We start from the raw sequence: 19,214 nt of genomic DNA, 5'->3' as shown, positions 1-19,214 counted from the left end.
ATACACCCCTAAAAACGCACCCAGCACTATAAAATATGTCCTCTTGCTTTGTGTGTGAATGTGTTTTTAATTTACAAAAGCAGCATTGTGTGGTGAATTTCATTGTGTCGTACTTCTTTCATTCAGCAGTAGGAGTCAGAATCTCTTCTGGCTGCTGCGTATACCTCTAGTTCTTTGCCTCTTATTGCTGTGGTATGTGTTCCCTGTTCTGTGGTTGGCTTCCTGCCCATCTCACTCTCCATCTGCCCAGTGGTGGCAGGTAGAGGTGGCCTCCACTTTTTCCATGCCAGGACCCACACTGGGAGCAACATTCTGGAGCTCAGGCCTTCCTGCATAAGTATGTGGGAGAATTACTCTGGAAAATTCCATGACAGTGATCACTGATCCTCCCTTACCCGTGCTCCCAGCTGAGCCCACATCACCTCCCTCTCACCAATCTTCCCTTGATGGCCGTGGTCTCCTCCGGGCCACAGCATTGCCCAACTCACTGTTTCCTACTTAAAAAAAAAACAGGAGGATGGAACTTTTTATCCTCCTCGGGCGACAAGGGGTCTCTCCCTGAGAGCAGAAACACAAAAGGGCCAGCAAAAGCCTGCCCTCCAGAGAATGAGGTGACCCTGCCCAAGATAGCAGGGCCCCCAGGGACAGGAAGACAGCAGCTCAAAGCCAACCCACCGTGTTCTTCACCAACACTGAATCTCACTGGATGTTTTTGTAGCTGCCCAGCAGGGCAGAGAGCACTCCCATTTAACAGAGGGTGCAAACATTGTCCTAGGCGGAATTTGAGCCAGTGGCCTGACTTCTCACCCATAGGGCCAGGTTGCCTCCACAGACCTACCCCTCTAGCTCCATTCCATTGCAGATAACCCAAGGAAGAAGGCTTGCTGGCTAGCAAGCCCTGGCCTTGGAAGAATTGGCCCTAAGGAACAAGTGGGCCTCAGTTTCCCTTGGTCGGGCAGCCTGGGAGTCCTGTCAGAGGCTGGCAATGCGGGGGGTGGGGAGAGTGATGGTGATAAGTCAGCACACAAGGAGTTAAGTGCTGGTGGAGCCCACTTTTGCCACACTGTGAGCAGCCTGGTTGATAATTACAGTTCTGAAGTCTCCAGGCTATTCGAATCAGTGCAGCTGCAGCCTCTTCAGTGGTAACCCCTGAAACCAGACAAACTGGGTGTATTGTGCAGAACCAGCCCTCAGGCCCCTCCCTGATCGTTACAAATTGACAGCAATGGTCTTAACAGCCCTCTTCACTACCCCTTTCACTCTCTACCTGGCTGTACAGCCACCAATTTGAATCACAGATGCCTCCCCTCCAGCAGCTGCTCCTCCACCCTCCCTCCACCTCCCTGCAGCCTCCAAGGCTCCCTGGCCCTGCCACACCAGGGTGAGGCTGCCGAAGCACATTTCATCAATATTTAAGATGGAATTAAACCTGTAGCTTTGATTAATGCCTCCCAGAGCCTGGGAGTTGTGATTACTATTTTGCAAATTGCGATTGTTGGAATATGTTAATATGATTGTCTGAGAACATCTTCACCTTCTCAGATAATTTTCCTCCTTTTGGGCAGGAGAGGAGGGGGAGAAGAGACAGAGGGGAAAAAAGATGGGGAAAAAAACACCCCACAAACTCTTTAATCAATTGCAAATTATTACCCTTGGCACAATTGCTGGTGGTGCAGAGGGAAGAGGAAGAAGATTTCTGGTTTTGTACATTGATTTAAAAGTTTCTGGTCCCTGTTGGCCTGGTGATTCCACTCAAGAACAATATATCTGTCTCAGAACTATTTAGATTCAAGGGAATATAAAATGATATGCATTCAGTGTCTAGGGAATAATCACTTTGTTGTCACTTAGCAAATAACTTCAAAATACCAATTAAATGTGAGGAACCATAGTGGTTTGGAGGGGGGTGCGGTAAATAGACACAATAAGCCATGTGAAGTTAGCAGTTACTGAAAATGATAGCTGTGAAGTCGAAATGGCAACATGGAGGAAATATTTTTAAGTGATAAGCCAGAAAGTAGGAGACAAGAAACAAAACTATATAGACAATATGCTCAATGCAAAAATTGAGCACGGAAGAAAAATGAAAAAAAAATGAATTGAAATATGAGTTGTGGCCAGCTTTAAGGAATGAAACCAGAGAGGTCCTGCTGTTCTTGCTAGTTCCTAAATCTCCTTTCATTAATGCATACTGACAATAGAAAAAAATTGAAAATAATTATCGGCCATTTCCTTCCCTCCAATTTAATGTCTTGGTAATTTAATGTGTTTTTGTTAATTGAAATAAAATATTTCCAGAAATACTAGAAGTAAAAAAAAAAACAGCATAAGCATATTGGCAAAATGCATGAATAGCAAAACAGATTTCCAGCAAATAATTTACATAGATACTCTGTCCCCAGAGTTGGATCAAAAACTCCACTTCTTTTTAATGTGTGTGTGTGTGTGTGTGTGTGTGTGTGTGTGTGTGTGTGTGTGTGTCTGGTCCTGGGGCTTGAATTTTGGGCCTGAGGGCTGTTCCTAGACTTTTGTGTTCAAGGCCTAGTGCTCTCCCACTTGAACCGCAGCTCTACTTCTGTTTTTTGTTTTTGTTTTTGTTTCTAGCAGTAAATTGGAGCTAAGAGTCTCATGGGCTTTCTTGCCCAATCTGGTTTTGAACTGTGGTCCTTAGAGTAGCTAGGATTGCAGGTGTGAGCCAGCAGCCCCTGGCCTAAAACCCCCACTTCTTAAGCATGGGTGTATGCAGCAACCTCCTTCCAAAGACGATGGTATGGAAAGAAAAAGTGGAGAAATGGATGATGTTTTTCCTTTGAAGAAACCCAGCCTCAGCCAGGGGTTCAGTTAATGTCATTACCAGCACATCATTAACAGTTTGTTCCCTTGGTAACTTTGTATGAAAATGGCCCTTGTTTTTGTGGTTTTCCCTTCCCAAACCCCACAACTCTGTGTAACCAGGAGTAAAATATCAGACAAATTCCAGTTAAGGGTCAGTGTACGAGATACCTGCCCAGTACTCTTGAAAACCAAGAAAAACCTAAGATGAGCCCAGAGACACAATTGAAGGTTATGTGATATTCTGGAATCCTGGAGAAGAAAATGGACAATAAAGATAGATGAAGGAGTTCGAATAAACTATGAGCTTTAGCTAATAGGAGTTAGTGCTAATTCATGAATTATGAAAAAATGTACCAATTAATGGGGTATATAGGGCATATTAAGAACACTAGCCTGTCTTCTTGATAATTATACAACCTTAAGTGCTCTAAAATAAAAATGTTATTTAAAAATGCGTGAAAATCCAGTGTGCCCTGTAATAGGAGAAATTAGCATGTTCTTCAAGAAAAGTGGAAGTCCCTTCACACTGCCAGTCATCTAAAGGAAAGCCTTTCCCTTTTCTCTCTCATAATCTGAACCCTGGAGTCTTGTTTCCCTTCACCTTAAACGCTTCCCAGGTACCAGTGGCTTACATCTATAATCTTAGCCAGACTGGACAGGAAAGTCCTGTGAGACTCTTATTTCCAATTAACCAGCAAGAAACAAGAAGTGGAGCTATGACTCAAGTGGTAGAGTGCCAGCTCTGAGTAAAGAAGCTAAGAGACAGAACCCAGGTCCTGTGTTCAAGCCCCAGTATTCTCATTCTCTCTCTCTCTCTCTCTCTCTCTCTCTCTCTCTCTCTCTCTCTCTCTCTCTCTCTCTCTCTCTCTCTCTCTCTCTCTCTCTCTCTCTCTCGCACACACACCTGGTAAAATTTTCAACGAAAAGATCATATCTGTTCTGTTGGCCAACAGAACAAGACAACGAGATGCTCAGTGAATGTTTTGCTAGGTGAATCTGAGTAAATCATTTTCATTCTGTCTTTCCTCAATTGCCATTAAACAAATATCTCCTAAGCACCCACTTCTTCTTGGCATCCAGGTTTCAATCTCTGGCCCCATCTCCCAGTCACTCCATGCTTTCTTCCTATCACCCTCCACTCCTTATCTTTCTGTTTATGTGTGTGTTACATCTCTTCTATCTGGACTGTAAGCTCCAATGAGTGCCTTGTCTGCTTGTTTCCTGTGGTGTCCATAGAGTGTAGAGAAGTATCTGGCACATAGAAGGCACACCATCAATACCTGTGGATTGAAGAAATGAATCAACAAGCTCAATCCTGTGGCTGGCCCTGTGCCCAGTGCTGAGGACAGGGAGGAGTAAGTTGCAGCAGTGACTAGTGCCAGGAGGCTCCCTCTTCAGGGTTACCTCCATTTGGTGCACAGAAAGATGTCTTTGTTCTGGAATGAAGCTTTGGAAATGACTTTGCTGCCACCCACCTGCCTTACCCCTCCTGAATGATTTGAACAGTTTCCTCTGGAGAAAAGGAACTTGCTATGAGATAGCCTGAAATCTGTCCAGACTCCCATGATGAGAAGCCTTCCCAGCAAGACCGTCTTCCCCTTGGGCTGGACTTTAGGACCTTCCAGAGTCCATGCTCCCCCATGCATCTCACACTGTAAAACGCAGCTACCTTTAGCTACGTCATGAATCCAAATACACATGGTCAGTGGTGTTTCTTTAGCTTTATGTACATTCCCTGTGAAGGAGGCAGGTGCCTTCCTCCCCAGCACCTGGCTTAGGTGCAGCATTTCTCAGAACATCAGAAAAGCCCAGGGCGGGGTCAGGAGTGTGGCCTAACGGCAAGAATGCTTGCCTGGCATGCATGAAGACTGCAGTTGATTTCTTGGTATCACATACATAGAAAAAGCTGAAAGTGGTACTGTGGTTCAAGTGGTAGAGCTCTAGCCTTGAGAAAGCTCAAGGACAGTGCTCAGGCCCTGAGTTCAAGCCCCAGGACTGGCAAAAAATATATGTTTTAAAAATGAAGAAAAACGGGGCCGGGAGGTTAGCCTAGTGGTAGAGTGCTTGCCTAGCATGCATGAAGACCCAGGTTCGATCCCTCAGTACCACATACATAGAAGAAAGCCAGAAATGGTGCTGTGGCTCAAGTGTAGAGCTCTAGCCTTGAGAAAGCTCAAGGACAGTGCCTAGGCCCTGAGTTCAAGGTCCAAGACTGGCAAAAAATGAAGAAAAATCCTAAATAAGATGTACCAATTGAGATATACTTTAAACATTTATACTTGAGAAATTACTGTCTGTTTTTGTTTGTTTGTTTGTTTTTGGTTTTGGTTGATCTCAGGGTCTGGGTGCTGTCCCTGAGCCTTTGCACTCAAGGCTAGCAGTCTACCACTTAGAGTGACAGTGCCAATTCTGGTTTTCTGGTGGATAATTTGTGATAAAACAGTCTCATGGACTTTTCTGCCTGGAGTTGTTTTGAACTGTGACCCACAGATTTCAGCCTCCTCAGTAGCTAGGATTATAAGTGTGAGTCACTGATGCCTAGGCTCAAAAGTATTGCTTCTAACATAAACAAATATTCAATGTGTTGCTCCAGGATTTTTTTCCAAAAAGATTTTAAGTTCACACGACCCTAAAGATGGTATGGTTGGAAAAGGATAGAGGCAGATTTGAGGTTATGCTGGCCTAAGGCCTCCCTGAGTTATGTGGTGGGCTAGCCCTCTGCCTTCCTGGCTGTCTCCCATGCCACTGCATTGGTCCAACCTGGCTTCCCTGATGAGGGGAGCCAGAAATGTGATACTGGTCACAGTGCACCATAAGCCTGGGGAAGCCACGTTATCAGGGCCCAAGCCTTTAAAAATCATTTAGTTAAGTCATGATGAATGAATGATGTACATTTGGGGCCATGAAAGTAATAGGTTCAGTGAGGTGCCATTGGCTCACTCCTGTAATCCCAGCTCCTCGGGAGGTTGAGATCTGAGGATCCCAGTTCAAAGCCGGTTTGAGCAGAAAAGTCCTTGTGAGACTCTTATCTCCAATAACTACTCAAAAAAAAAAAAAGCTGGAAGTGGTGTTGTTGCTCGAGTGATACAGTGTTAACTTGAACACAAAGAGGCTCAAAGATAGCATCCAGGCCCTGAGTTCAAGCCCCAGGACCAGCTAAAAAAAGAAAAGTAATAGGTTTAGGTTTACTTTGTGGGATTTGGATGAGATGAAAGGCTTTCATCCTCTCCCCAGACAAATGGAGCTGCCAAGAGAAGGCAGACAGGCAAGTGTAAGTCTGAGTCTGTTGGCTGCTATTGTCTTTTGTGTGTGTGTTGAGGCCATCTCCACTGCATATAGAGGCTAGGTTGTCCAGAATCATTTTTGAGCATTAACCACAGGCAAGGAGCTCAATGACTACCTGACCTGCCACACAGCAAAGATGGAGAGGGGCTATCCTGCATAGGTCTCAGCTGGGCTGGGCCTGCTGCATGATGCTCAGGTCATACGGGTGCTGTCTGCAGCTCAACACGACATTGGAGAAGAAGCAGAAGAGATCCTGGAAGGCTCAGAACAGCTGCAAGGAAACAGCAGCTATCCAGGAGATGAGAAGAAAGGTGGTGGCATGGCATGGTGCAAGAGTAAGATCATTGCCTTTGGACCTCTCACTGGGCCTCATTTCCTCATCTGCAAATCATTTGCCTTAAAGGTCTGCCATGAAGACCAAATGTTCCTGAAAAGTGGTTAGCACAGTTTCTGGTGCATAGAAATCTGACCTAATGAGAAGCCAGAAGTTGTCTTTGCAAGGTGGCATTTCTGGAACCAGACAGGCCTGGGTCAGATGCTGAGTCACTAACTTGCTGGGCTATTCTGCACATCTCTCCTCATTTCTGAACAGGGCTACTGTGCATGTCTGTGAACCAGGAAGAATAGCACTTGGTGGGCATCCAGGAAGTGGAAAATGAAGACTCCATTCTGATGAATCTTGTAATTCTCAGACTTGATGCCTGCAAGGAAGTGTCCCTAAGGAAGTCACCACATTCTCTGCAAGTTAGGGAAGAGAGGCACTTAGGAGGATCAGCATTGTAAGAACTGAAACTACTGAATTTTATTCGAAACCATAGGGACAAGCCAAGACAGGAGAACTCAGGGAAGGTAAACAGACAGATCAGGGTCACTGGACACCTATACACCGGGTTCTGCTTCTTCTTTGTCAGGGCATCCCTGTGATCATCCTTGCCACATAGGTCCCACCCCTTTGAGGACTGGGGTGGGGCCTGAGAAAGGAAGGAGATCCAGAAGGTACAAAGTATGTTGCCTTGGAGAGGGAGGGAGACTTAGCAGCCAATCATCTAGAAGGGCCCAGCTGTGTGTGTGTGTGTGTGTGTGTGTGTGTGTGTGTGTGTGTGCATGTGTGTGTGTGCCTCTATTTGTACTTCCTCAGTATGATAGTGTTACTCCTACTTAAGATGAGGGAGCTGAAGCTTAGGGAGTGCAACAATTTGCTATCACGGCAGAAGGCAGGACTAAGTGTGCTCTGGTGCTAGTCATATATAGTCATATATAGTGACACTACAAGTACACACACAAATGCATTATGTCCATTCAGTTGTTCTTAAATATATATTAGTGTAAATATATGTGTTAGAACACGCAAATGGTGACATTCTGGGTGTTTTTCACATACAAGATGTTTGTGGTTTGTGTAACACATGTGTCTGGAGAGTCATTGAAGTCTGTGCTTGTGATTACATACAGAGGGAGGAGACCTGCTGACCTGCAGAATGAGTCCAGTGCAGTTAACTGGGCTAGCAGTGGATGCAGGGGCTGGGCTAGGCTCTGTGGCCAGGGGCCATCTACCATGGGTTACTCCTCAGTTTTGCTGGGGGAAGGAGGAAACACCCCCCAGAGCATTCGGGGCTTCATTGCTGGTGCATGGCATATCACCATTCTTGTTTGTAGGCAGGTGCTCCCCTCCCTCCCCCCTGCCCAGTCCTACTGTAAACTCAGGGGTGTGCGAGGTGGTAGAGAAAAGCCAAGGCAGTGCCACAATGAGGTATGCACACCCCAGAACCCCTGTCACAATTCCTGACAAGAAAGAGGCTTTGAACTTTGCTGGCAGAGGTTGCCAGAAGCCAAGGCCACAGAGTGTCAATGTTGACAGAGGGGTCATTGCCCAGGCAGAGCTGCCATGGAGCAGGTGGGAGGCCTCAGGGCTGCTCTTGTGGTTCCCTGTACAGGAACATCTCTTGGGCTGGGTTGGAGCTGGAGCGTGGAGGTGGAGTAGGATGATTGACCTCACCCCCTGGGAATTGGAGGCCTAGGGTGTAGCTCCCATGAGCTCATCAAAGCCTATTCACATGTGAGGGACTTGGAGAAAAGGATTGATTCCAACATACCAAAAAGAGAAACAGCAAAACCGAGATTAAAGACATGTTATAATTGACTCATTCAAACTTGATTAATTATTAAACTTAGAGATCAAAACAATTTTATTACGTTTGAGCTCTATTTACAGGCTTGATTTTTCTCGTTTTTTGCCAGAATTTTCAAATAGGTGCACAACTTGAGAAATTATCACCAACTGTTAAAGACCTGCCAAGCAAAGTTAGAAAGATGCTTTAAAGAAAGAATTCCTATTTATCGAGGTAGGTTTTTATTTCTCCTGTAATGAAAGAAAGCTTTACTGGATGCATTAACCTAGGTTGACAGTTATTCTATTTCCATGGCTACCTTGCGTTTAGAGTTTCTGGAGAAAAAAAATCTGATGTTATTTTGATGCATTTTCCTTTTAAAATATTTTCATATTTTAATTCCCTTTCCCATACAAAGGATGCCATTCAACAAAGCAGTATATCAATACAGTGCCTCTCAATAAATATCTCCCCTTTCAACATCCTGCCCACCCCTCACTGTCCACCCCTTATCTCATTTTTCTTAATTTTTAGGTTATGTATTGATTTTTGATGTTTAACAAAGTCATCTTTGCTTTCCATAGAGCTTACTATACTTTAGTTAACTCATTTGTAACAACTTTCACAATGCATTTACCTATAGATTTATAGGACGTTCTAGCTACCAGGGATGAGGGAAAAGATGCCACCTGTGTTCCCCTGGATCTGGCTTACTTCACTAAATGTAATTTTTTCAGTTTTTTAAAAAAAGTTTTAGCAAGGATATGTTTTAGGATAATAGGATTCAAGTAGGGAAAATTCGAAAAGAGAAACATTTCCTGTACGGAGAGCCCTGTATGGGGGCTTAAGACTCGATGAGTTTGCCTTTATATGTTACTGTTGTTATATGTATTCAGGGTTTTTTTTTTTTTACTGTAATATATATAGGAGTATTTCCTGCTTGCTTGGTGTTCTGAAAAACCTCTTGGATCTAAATGACCCTCTCTTTCTCAAGGTTGCTGTTACTTCGTTGAGCTTTTTTTTTAGCCCTTGTGTCTCCCTTTTCTTTTTTTTATTGTAATGTATAGAGGGGTTACAGTTATATTTGCCAGACAGAAGGTATATCACTTCTCACACATTGACACCCCCTCTCATGTTTTTATCCCCATTTCCCTCCCCCACCCCCTCCCTGTTATCTTGTTTTCCCCCCTTCCCTTTCCTATTTCAAATAAACAAATAATATACCAGGTAACAAAGTCAGATACTGTAACAATATTAGACATTAACCAAAGGGCAACAAAAGAGAAGAGAAATAACATAGTACATTAAGAACAATAATAACATAATATAAATCTCTTTTTCCACATTCTGGAGATCCTTTCATTTGGCCTCATCCTATATGACCTATGTATCTAGGTTTTGAGCTATTGTAATCCTCTGCTAGGAGAGTCCTAGGTTTGTACTAATTATTACAAATGAGAGAAACCATTGAGCCTATGTTCTGCTGGGTCTGGCTTACTTCACCACTTAATATTATTTTTTCCAAGTCTTTCCATTTCCTTACAAATGGGGTGATGTTATTCTCTCTGATGGCAGCATAGAATTCCATTGTATATAAAAATCACATTTTGTTGATGCTACTGAGGGGCATTTGGGTTGGTTCCATATCTTTGCTATGGGAAACAGTGCTGCAATGAACATTGTTGTGCTAGTGACTTTAGTATATCCTTGTTTCTGGATTGGCTAAATGCCATGTACTGGAATTGCTGGGTCATAGGGGAGCTCTATGTTTAGTCTTTTGTCTCTCTTCCTTTTCTATACTCAGGGTTTATAGATTTGGTCTTCTGATGGTGTTCCGAAGGTCTTTCTCAGTCTGTTCATATTTTCTTGGTATTTTTTGTGTTTGATTGATCAAATTCCTCTATCTTTTATCATGGATGCTCTACTTTCAACTTGTTCCATTCCATTAGCAAGGTTTTCAGGTGAGTCTTATTTGGCTTATTGAGCTTTTCATTTCCAGGATTTCAGATTTACTTCCCCCCACCCCTCAGAATTTGTCTTTGTTGAGTTTTTTCTTCATATCCCACATTGTCTTCCATAATTAATTCGGCTGTTTATTTGAATTCTATTTCTGTTCATTCAGCTGTTTATTTACATCTTCTTTCAATTCATGCAGGTGCTTATATATCTCCTCTGTAATGTCATTGATAATTTTTATCAATGCTGCTTTGAGTTTGTTATTTGAAACTCCATCATGTTTTCTCATATTATATGTGTTTCTACATTGGGATTTACACATCTGAGGACATACTGTTTGTTGGAAGTTTTAATCACCTGTTGTCTTTTGGCTGAAATAGGCTCAGTGGTCCTGCAAGGTAGTGTAGTGGCTGTGTTAAGATATTATTTCTCACCACGTAACTGTGGGGTGAGGCTCAGTAGCTAAACATTCACCAGTGCTCAGGATACAGGGTCTGATTCCCAACACTGATTCCCAGGTAAACAAGCTGGAGTCTCTTACATAAGGGTTATTATTGTTGTTGTTATTATTATTTAGCTCCTGGCTGCTTTCACTGTGGAGGCTCCCCTTCTATGTGCAATGTGATCTGCTGTTGGCTTTCCAGAGCTTTATAGCTTGGGGGTTGGGCATGTTCTCCCTTGTTCCACATGCCCCCTAAAGGTGCAGAAAGTACCCTCCCCCAGGGGCAGAAAGTACTCAAGCCTTTGGATAACCACAGGATGGGGAGAGCAGATTGAGTGTTTAGGGCAACTGAGAGACTTACAGCTCTTCTCACCAGGGGTACTGTTTACAGGTACTCTCTGATCACTGACTTTTCTTTGCAGAAGAGATGGTAACTGTGGGAGTGTCAAGACGTAGAGGGTCTAGAATTGAGCCCTCACCCCAGCTGTCAGCAAACATAGGTTAGAACAAAGGTCTCAGGAGACAGGTCTCCATGTGTTCAGGTCTTGCTCAACAGTTTACCTCCCAATGGTGTCATTGGCTTTCTCCCCCTTCCAGGAAGCTGGGAACTGCTTCTCTTATCTATTGCCTGTTTCTCCGTGCTTTTCTATCATCCTATCATCCTGCCACCTCTTTCTTGATTCTCAATATTCTTCCTGTGTTTCTCTCTTCAGAATAGTCTTTCCTATGTGACCTGACTCTGCATTCCAGGAATGAAAATAGTAAGTGATTATAATCTGGTACCTTGCCCCACGAACTAAAAAATAAAAAAAATCTGTTGGATGTGGGAATGTGGTTACATTTTGTTTTAATATTATGATTGTGGTAGGATCTGTCAGGTTAGGGCAGGAATTAGGGCTATCATGGTGGGCATGATGTGGGCAAACATAGCTACTTGGTGTTAGGAAGCTCTACAATGGACATATCTGGTGGGCATCTTGTGTGAAAACCTCATTATGTCTTCATTAACACCTCTGTGAAGGCACAGCATGATGGAGTTGTGAGATCTCGGTGAGGAAGGGAAAAAGTTATTAGAGTCACACAACTCTCAGAAATCTCTTAGGAAGGCTCCTTCCTGGAAGGACAACACATACCCAGTTTTGTGACATTGTTGGGACAGAGAGCAAGTCCAGCTGTGATAAACTGGATGTATGGCTGGCTTGTGTTCATAGGCAATAATGATCTTTAAAGACAAACTGTCCTCTGTGCAGCACAGCCCTCCTGTGCATGGATGAGGACCAATGGCTGGACCCCACACACTCAAAGCAAGTGTGTACTGAATAGAGGGCAAAGCAAAATCACCAGCACCATTTATTTTCTATTCTTCTTGTTTTTATTTTTTGAGCACTAATAATTGGGCTCACCTTTACCTGCCATGTTTATGATTCCTAGACTTCATACAAAGGCAGCTCAGAAATGCCACCAGCCATAGCTGGGGTCGCCCTGTTGGCCTGACTTTATCGCCTTTGTTCTCTGGCTGCATGTGAACATTAGACTGGAGAGAGCTTAGCAGGTAGGAGCCCATTTTCCACTTGACATATGTTGAGGCCCGAGCAAGGCTGGGGTGATAGAGATAGCCAGGAGGGTTGATTAGGGTTCCATGATATGCTGGGCATTGGTGACTCTCACCTGCCAACCTAGCTACTCAGGGGGCACAGACCTGAAAGATTGCAGTTTGAAGCCAGCATAGGTACAAAAGTTTGTAAAACTCCTGTTTCCAATTAATTGGCAAAATGCCAAACTGAAGGAGGTATGACTCAAGTGGTGGAGCAGTGGCTGTGAGCAAGCAAGCCAAACAGGAATGGGAGGACCTGAGTTCAAGCCTCAGAACTTGCAGAAAGAAAAGAATAGTTTCATGGAAAACTGAACTCTACTACTCACAGCAATCTTTTATGTTAGTGCTACCATCTCTGTCTCCTGGTGGGGAGGGGTACTCTCAGAGAGGAGAAGGCATATGTTCAAACTTACCAGCTAGTGAGAGGGCAAAGAATGTCTTCCAAGCCCTGCTTTTGATTGTTACCCATCCTCTGAGAAAATTTTGTACAGCTCCTGTATTTACTGATCCACTCTTGGAAGAATGGAAACCACACTCCCTAAACATCAGTTAAGGCTGCCTCACTGGGCTTCTCTTCCTTGAAGGCCCAGCCCAAACTCCCTTACACGTCTGTCAAAGCCTCATTGTCCAGCCCTGCCTGAGGGAAGCGCTGCTCCTCTAGCTTGCAATCTGCAAGTCTTTACAATCTGCACTGTCTTTAGTATCCAGAGCCCCTGATTATTTCTGCGCCATGCTCTAGCTTCCCTTAATGGTTATGGCCTACCCTGGCACTTCCTGTCTGGGGATATCATTCAGTGACATCGGGGATACAACTTCTTCTCTGTATCGCCTCAGCACAATGATTCCAGGATCACTCCTGGTTTACTGGGCAAAGAATCTCACACTGGTGTTTCAAATTAAACATTAGCATAGATATCACAGGGCATACAGAATTGTATTCCCTCTGTGTGGATTTTATATGTTTTAATTCATGAGGTATAGTTTGAGGGGTGGGAGGGGCTCTGTGGTCATCATTTAGGCATTTGTTCCTCCTCACCCTGTGCTGGTTTTGGAGGGGCAGACACTGAGTCTCACCCCTAAGTGAGAGACCCTTGTGTACACAGTGGGGTCAAAGACATTAGTCAACCTGAAAGGATGAGGATGATGGAGCCTACATTCAGAAGACAATGCCAGGGGCTAGGCCGAGAGATCAGGAAACCACAGGCAGCCAGTTCAGTCTTGAAATCAGCATCAAAAGTAGGTGGGTGGAGGCCGGGGGCAGCTTGCCAGGGTGATACTGGCTCCTCCTCTGGGATGTGGAGATAAGCCTGTCCCTGCTTTTCAACCATTTATCACAGGGGGAAAAATAATCATCATCGTGATCACTGATGGGCAAGTGATCAGGTGATTGGCATAGCCACTGTCCTGGCAGTAATCCCTGAATTGTCTCCCTTCACAAACCTATCAGATGGGTCCTCTTACTACCCCCATTTTTCAGATGAAGCAGTGGCATAGGACTGTAGATCTAGATGAGTCTAAAAGCCTGTCTGGAATGCTGCCTGCCTCTCTGGGACAAGGGTTTGGACAGGGGCTTCAGCCAACTACCTTGGCTTCCAGAGTATGGGCTGAGGAAGAGAGGTGAGGCTCCCGCCTGGCCTGTGGGCCCTGACCTTGTGCCATTTCTATTAAAGGAGACAAAACAAACCCTGCCTAGGCAGTCCTCAGCTGACTCCACACAGGGAAGGGGAAGCTGTGTCCTCTGGATGCCTTCAGGAGGTGCTGGGGGCGGGGAACACATTGTTACCAGAATCGTGGGGACATTCTAGTCCTCAGTTAGAAGGGAAATTTCCAGGGCTTCTGAAGTTGAGGCGGAGAGAAAGAAGGGCACTGGACAGTTCTGTAGGTCCGGGAGGGTGGCCAATGGGAATAGGCTGTCATTCCTAGAGGAGCGATCTTCAAGGGGTCTATGGATGGCTTCCAGGTGGCTGACCCTCCCTGAAGTGGACAAAATTCTCTTTCTGGAGAGAGGCTATAATTTAACCTAGTTCTCAGAGAGGCTCCTCCTCAGAAAAGGCCATGAGTATCCCACTAGTTCCAAACATGGCCTCTTTTCCCAGGCAGCCCTGTGTTCAAGCAGGAATTTCCTTAAAGGACCAGGATGTGGTGAGTCCCTGACTTAGTGGAGGCTTCAGTCCTCCAACATTCCTCCTATCCCTTTTGCGTGTAGCAGAGGCCCAAGTCTGCTGGCAGGGACATGGGATCTGTGAGGGCATTTTATTTGGCAGTTACGAGTGTGATATTATCCCTCCACAAAGCCTTCATTACACGGCTGTGAACAATGCTGCAGATAAAGCAGGGATGCCCCTACATGCCAGTCTCCAGGTGATTATAACATTTGGGTAAATTGCCTTTTGTCTCGCTGGAGAGATGACGGCAGGAAGGGGGCTGTGCCGAAGACTCGCTGGGCCATTTTGCAGACAGCTCAAGAGCAGCACCAGGAAGAGATAGCCTCGGTTTTTGAACAGAGTTGCAGCTGGTAATGGGAATATGGGATTCCAGACTCAGCTCTACCATAGATAGGGCTGTGTGGGGTCAGGCAAGTGATTTGCTCGTTCTGAATCTTAGAATTCTTCATTGTCCAGGGAGAGCAGTGACTTCAAGATTAACAGAGGCATTGAAAGATTCTGCTCTCTGACCAGTTTTTGAGTAATAAGACAGAAAGAGAAGTATTCTGGGGAAAGGAAACCACCAGTAAAACCCTGTACTTACTGAGTGTATACTCTATGTCCCTAGCTATTTCTTCATAGAGTATACTGAGGGTATACTCTATGTCCCTAGCTGTTTCTTCACCCTCCCTCCCCTCCCTTCCTTTCCTCTCCCCTCCCCCTCTCTCCCTCCTTCCCTCCCTCCCTCCCTTTCTTCCTTTCTTTCACTAAGAAATGTCACCTTCTCACTCAGAACCAGCTCAAATGTCATCTTTAGCTTTGGAACCAGCCAGATCTGGGTTCAAATTCCAGCTGTGCCACTTTTTACCTGCTGAGTTAGGGCAAGGCATTTCACCATGCCTCGAGTTCCATTAGCTGTAAAGGTGGGAAAATAATGACGGCTGCACAGCAGGTGAACACCAGCATCTGAGGGCACCTGGCTGATGCCCTTGTGGACAGAGAATCTTAGAGCTGGCCAGGCAAAGGGAAAGAGGAAGACTTTGAAAGGCAGATGAGCCTGGCTATGAATTCTACTCCTCCTGCCAAATTCCCTTCACCTCACTGAGTCTCACTTTCCTCACTTTTGTCAAACACAGCTCACATGCGGACTCCCCTCCTCCTGGCTTACAGTCAGTGACTGCTTAGCCAATGCCGGCTCTGCTCACCATTATCTTCCTCATCCTCCTCACCTTCATCCTGGGAAGGAAATCCATTACTTACTTCCCCAAGACCTGCAATCCCAGAAGCCTGGTCACTCTTGAGGCCCCCCCAGTTCGCACCCTTGTCCCACTGTCACTTAGCCCAGCGTGCATCCAAACGAGGCATGTGGTCTTGATTTTTAAATTCTGTTGGAAACCCACAGGTTCAAACAGCAAAAGGACCCTCTCTGCAAATAATCACTGGCGTGTGATATTTTTAAGAATCCAGAGCCATTGTTTCTGATTGAAGGAAAGTTGGTGCTATTTTGAAGAGCCGTGGCGTTCTCTCTCTCACCATTGGGAATTAGACGCTGTTTGAAAGATTTGTGAGCTTGAGGACGCTTGCCAGATGTGCTTGATTCGACATTTCAGACAACAAAGGGGATAATGTTGGCGGGAATCTTGACGGCATTTCTGATGATCAGGGTATTCTTTGAGGACGGTACTGAGACCTTTCGGGGAAGAATTTCAGCTTTTACATAAACTAATTTGGGATGCTCACTCTCTGTCTTCCACAAAGCAAATTTAGTTCATTGTTAGCTGTACATGTTAAAATGGTTACGAGGGTGTTTTTTTCTTTGAATATTAATAATGCGCCTTTCATCTGAGACGTTCACATGGGGTATCATTAATTGGGGGGAGGGAGGAAGGATCAGTGGTACAGTTGTTTCGCAAATGATTCCTACTGGTAATGTTGAGGAGAGCAACAGCTACATGAAAGAGCTACATCCTACAAACTGCCAACATGGCTCTGGCTTGCCCTTCCTGGGAGGAATGAAAGGGATGCCTTGGGGAAGGGCATTTCCCATTATAGGAAATGTGATTATTCCAAATCTCTTCAGATACTTCCGTATGGGTTGCAGTGTACAAGGACTCATTTCAAAGCAGGTTGTATCTCATTTCTGGGATTATAGAGTTTTTTGTCTGAACACTCTAAAATGGGCCTTTGGTTGATTTAAGAAGCTTGCTGAGCTCCTGCCAGGTGCAGGAACTGTGCTTGGTAGAAGGACAACAACGAATCAGATGGCCCACCCCTGTCTAGAAGAGAGCTACAAGTACAAGAAAAATTGGTATAGAAAACTGAAAAGAAGAATGGAAAGAACTGTGCATTGCATTAGCCAGCTTCCAACTATTGTAACAAAAGACTCGAGACAATTAACTTATAAACTGGTAAGACTTACCAGCTCAGGACTGACAGCCTAATTGCTTTGGGTCTCTGCACACCATGGCAGGAGCATAAGACAGAGCAAACTGTTACACCATAAGCCAGAAAGCCAGGCAGAGAGACTGAGACCAAAGTCCTACAGTTCCCTTAGAACGCAAGCTACCAATGACCTAAAAACCTCCCATCCTTATCTTCACCCACCCGTTGTCTCACCTTCTGATAAAGGACCACAGTACCTCCCAAAAGGAATGACTGGGGGACTGAACTTTTAATATATGGCTCTAAAGTGGAGAATACCCCTATTCAACTAATAGCATTGGAGTGAGGCAGGATTCAGGTTTGAATGTAATTTTGTCATTCATTACAAGCAAGCAATTAATCTTTCTGAGGCCAGGTATCACAGTGCAAATGGTGGCTCACACGAATTACCCACTTGGGAAGGGCAGATGAGATAAGTTGGCACCTCATAAAGACTCCTCCCCGGTGGGTATTCTTCCCACCGTCTCTCTGAGCTGTAGGCACACAGGTGGAGCTACATGGTAGACTTAGTGATTACTGGCACAGACTTGTAGCCTCCTCTTTCATGCAAGGCATTGAGAGATGAGGCGCGCTGTGATGGGCAGAGAATGGAAGAATGTCAGTCTGTGCTTGGGAACATGTGGGGTGACATTAGAGAGCACAAAGTGCTGGCTCTGTTTACCAATAGATGGCATCTAGCTCAGGTGGACTAGAACATGAGGTAGGTGAGACAGGAGGAGGGAGAGTGGACCATCAAAGCTAGACAGGGGGTCCAACTGCCGGAACCAAGAGCCGGCAGCCCCCAAACTCCCAGTAACTTAGGAGACAGAAAATCTAGCACATCTGATCTCATCCGTCTTTCTAGGACCCACCTCATTTTCTGGCCCATCTCACTGCTCTTTCTTCCAACCTAATTGCCAGTCACTAAGCACCTGTTTGGACCAGGTGCTGGGTTATATATTAAATGCATACTTGACCTCATTTTTCCTAACTCATTTTCCTATTCTCCAGATGGGAATGGACTACTTTAATGTACATTTAACAGATGAGGAAACTGAGGCTCTGAGAAGAAATGTAACCTACCCATAATCACTCAGCTGGCCTGAGATGGGTCTAGAATTTAAGGGCAGTCAGACCTATGGGTTCCAGGCCCTGAGCTTTCAATTACCACATGCCATCTCTCTAATTTCATTTACTTCTCTAGCCTCTTGTGGGGCAAAAGATTCTAAATAAGCCCCTGTTTTGTTGTATGCTTGCTGTGCTGCTTAGACTATACACTAGCTGTGTATAATTTTAAAATATGATTTAAATTATTATTATAAAGGTGATATACAGAGGAGTTACAGTTACATAGTTCAGGTAATAATTACTTTTCTTTTTAGACAATGTTACCCCTTCCCTAGCTCTCTCCCACTTTTCCCCTCCCTTCTTCACCCACAAATTGTATAGTTCATTTTCAACCTCGTGTCTAATGAGTACCACTGCTACATTTGTTCATCCTTTGTCCCTCCATTTCTGTGCCTCCCCTTACACTCCTAAAGACAGGTAAATGAACAAACAAGACAAAAAGAAAACAAAAAAACCCTGTTTGTTTCCATTTCTTGGAGTTCATTTCTATAAAAAATTATTTTATATGATCAAAGGCACATAGGCATTGTGCCTTTGTGGTAGCTGTGTTTGATTTTTTTGACTTAACATGGGAAGCAGTAAGGTGGATTGGAAAGATCGCTGGGCTTGTGGTGAAACTGGAATGGGTATGAGACCCAGTGTGACTGTCACCAGAAGGTCACATACCACACTGAGGCCTGGTGTTCTTATCATTGGTTTGCCCATTCCCAGCTCCTTTCATGTATGGGAAGCGGACAAGCAATCCCAGGCACAGAAGCTCAGAAGGTTTATAGGGGCAGGGAAGGAAGAACAGAAATGACTGATGTTGCTGAGGATCATACAAGCAGGGAGTGGTGGGGACCTGGGACTCAAGCAGTTGCAATCATTGACTCAACCAAACAAAACCTTGCCTGGCACATCTGGCCTGAGGTGCCACTCATTGAGGTCTCCGATGGCTGTTTAGATGCTTTGCAAAGTTAGAAGTGTACAGAAATATAATGAGTTGCTTTTATGATTCAAAATAGTAAGTTGTCTATTATGTGCTAGATATTGAAGTTTGTACAATTAGTTAAAAGATGATGAAGGACTTGCAAGCAGGTGTTCTGCCTGCCTGCCCAATTTTTCTTTTACAAGCATAATCAGCTCCAACTTGTGGGACCTGTGTGAGATGCCAGGGATAGCGAGGAGCCAGGCACAGTCACGTGGTCCCTGTCACCTGCTAAGTGCTATTACAGGTACATGTAATATTACTAAGCAGAGGGAGGGTCGTCTAGTGCAGTGGAGGGTGGGAGGTGACTCAGAGGAAGCTGCTAGAATAATGT

At 44.8% G+C, this 19,214-nt stretch overlaps 1 protein-coding gene across 2 annotated transcripts in view; it reads right to left on the bottom strand.

Annotated features, from left to right (window-relative positions):
• The window catches only part of Morn5 (MORN repeat containing 5), a 33,909-nt gene that overhangs the window by 913 nt on the left and 13,782 nt on the right, over positions 1-19,214 (bottom strand). The window contains exon 5 of one of the 2 annotated variants that reach the window (XM_090330572.1): positions 8,280-8,409. The exons of the other annotated variant lie outside the window; for it this stretch is intronic. Coding sequence (XP_090186698.1) covers positions 8,402-8,409 — 8 coding nt within the window. The 3' untranslated portion in view covers positions 8,280-8,401. Of the gene's footprint in view, positions 1-8,279; positions 8,410-19,214 lie in introns of those variants that run through there. 2 annotated transcript variants of the gene reach the window in all.

Source organism: Megascapheus bottae, chromosome 3 (assembly GCF_031878675.1).
Source record: "Megascapheus bottae isolate mThoBot1 chromosome 3, mThoBot2.hap1, whole genome shotgun sequence".
Lineage (NCBI taxonomy): Eukaryota > Metazoa > Chordata > Mammalia > Rodentia > Geomyidae > Megascapheus > Megascapheus bottae.
Note: the sequence above shows the minus strand (reverse complement) of the source record. Positions and strands in the feature narration are given on the sequence as shown.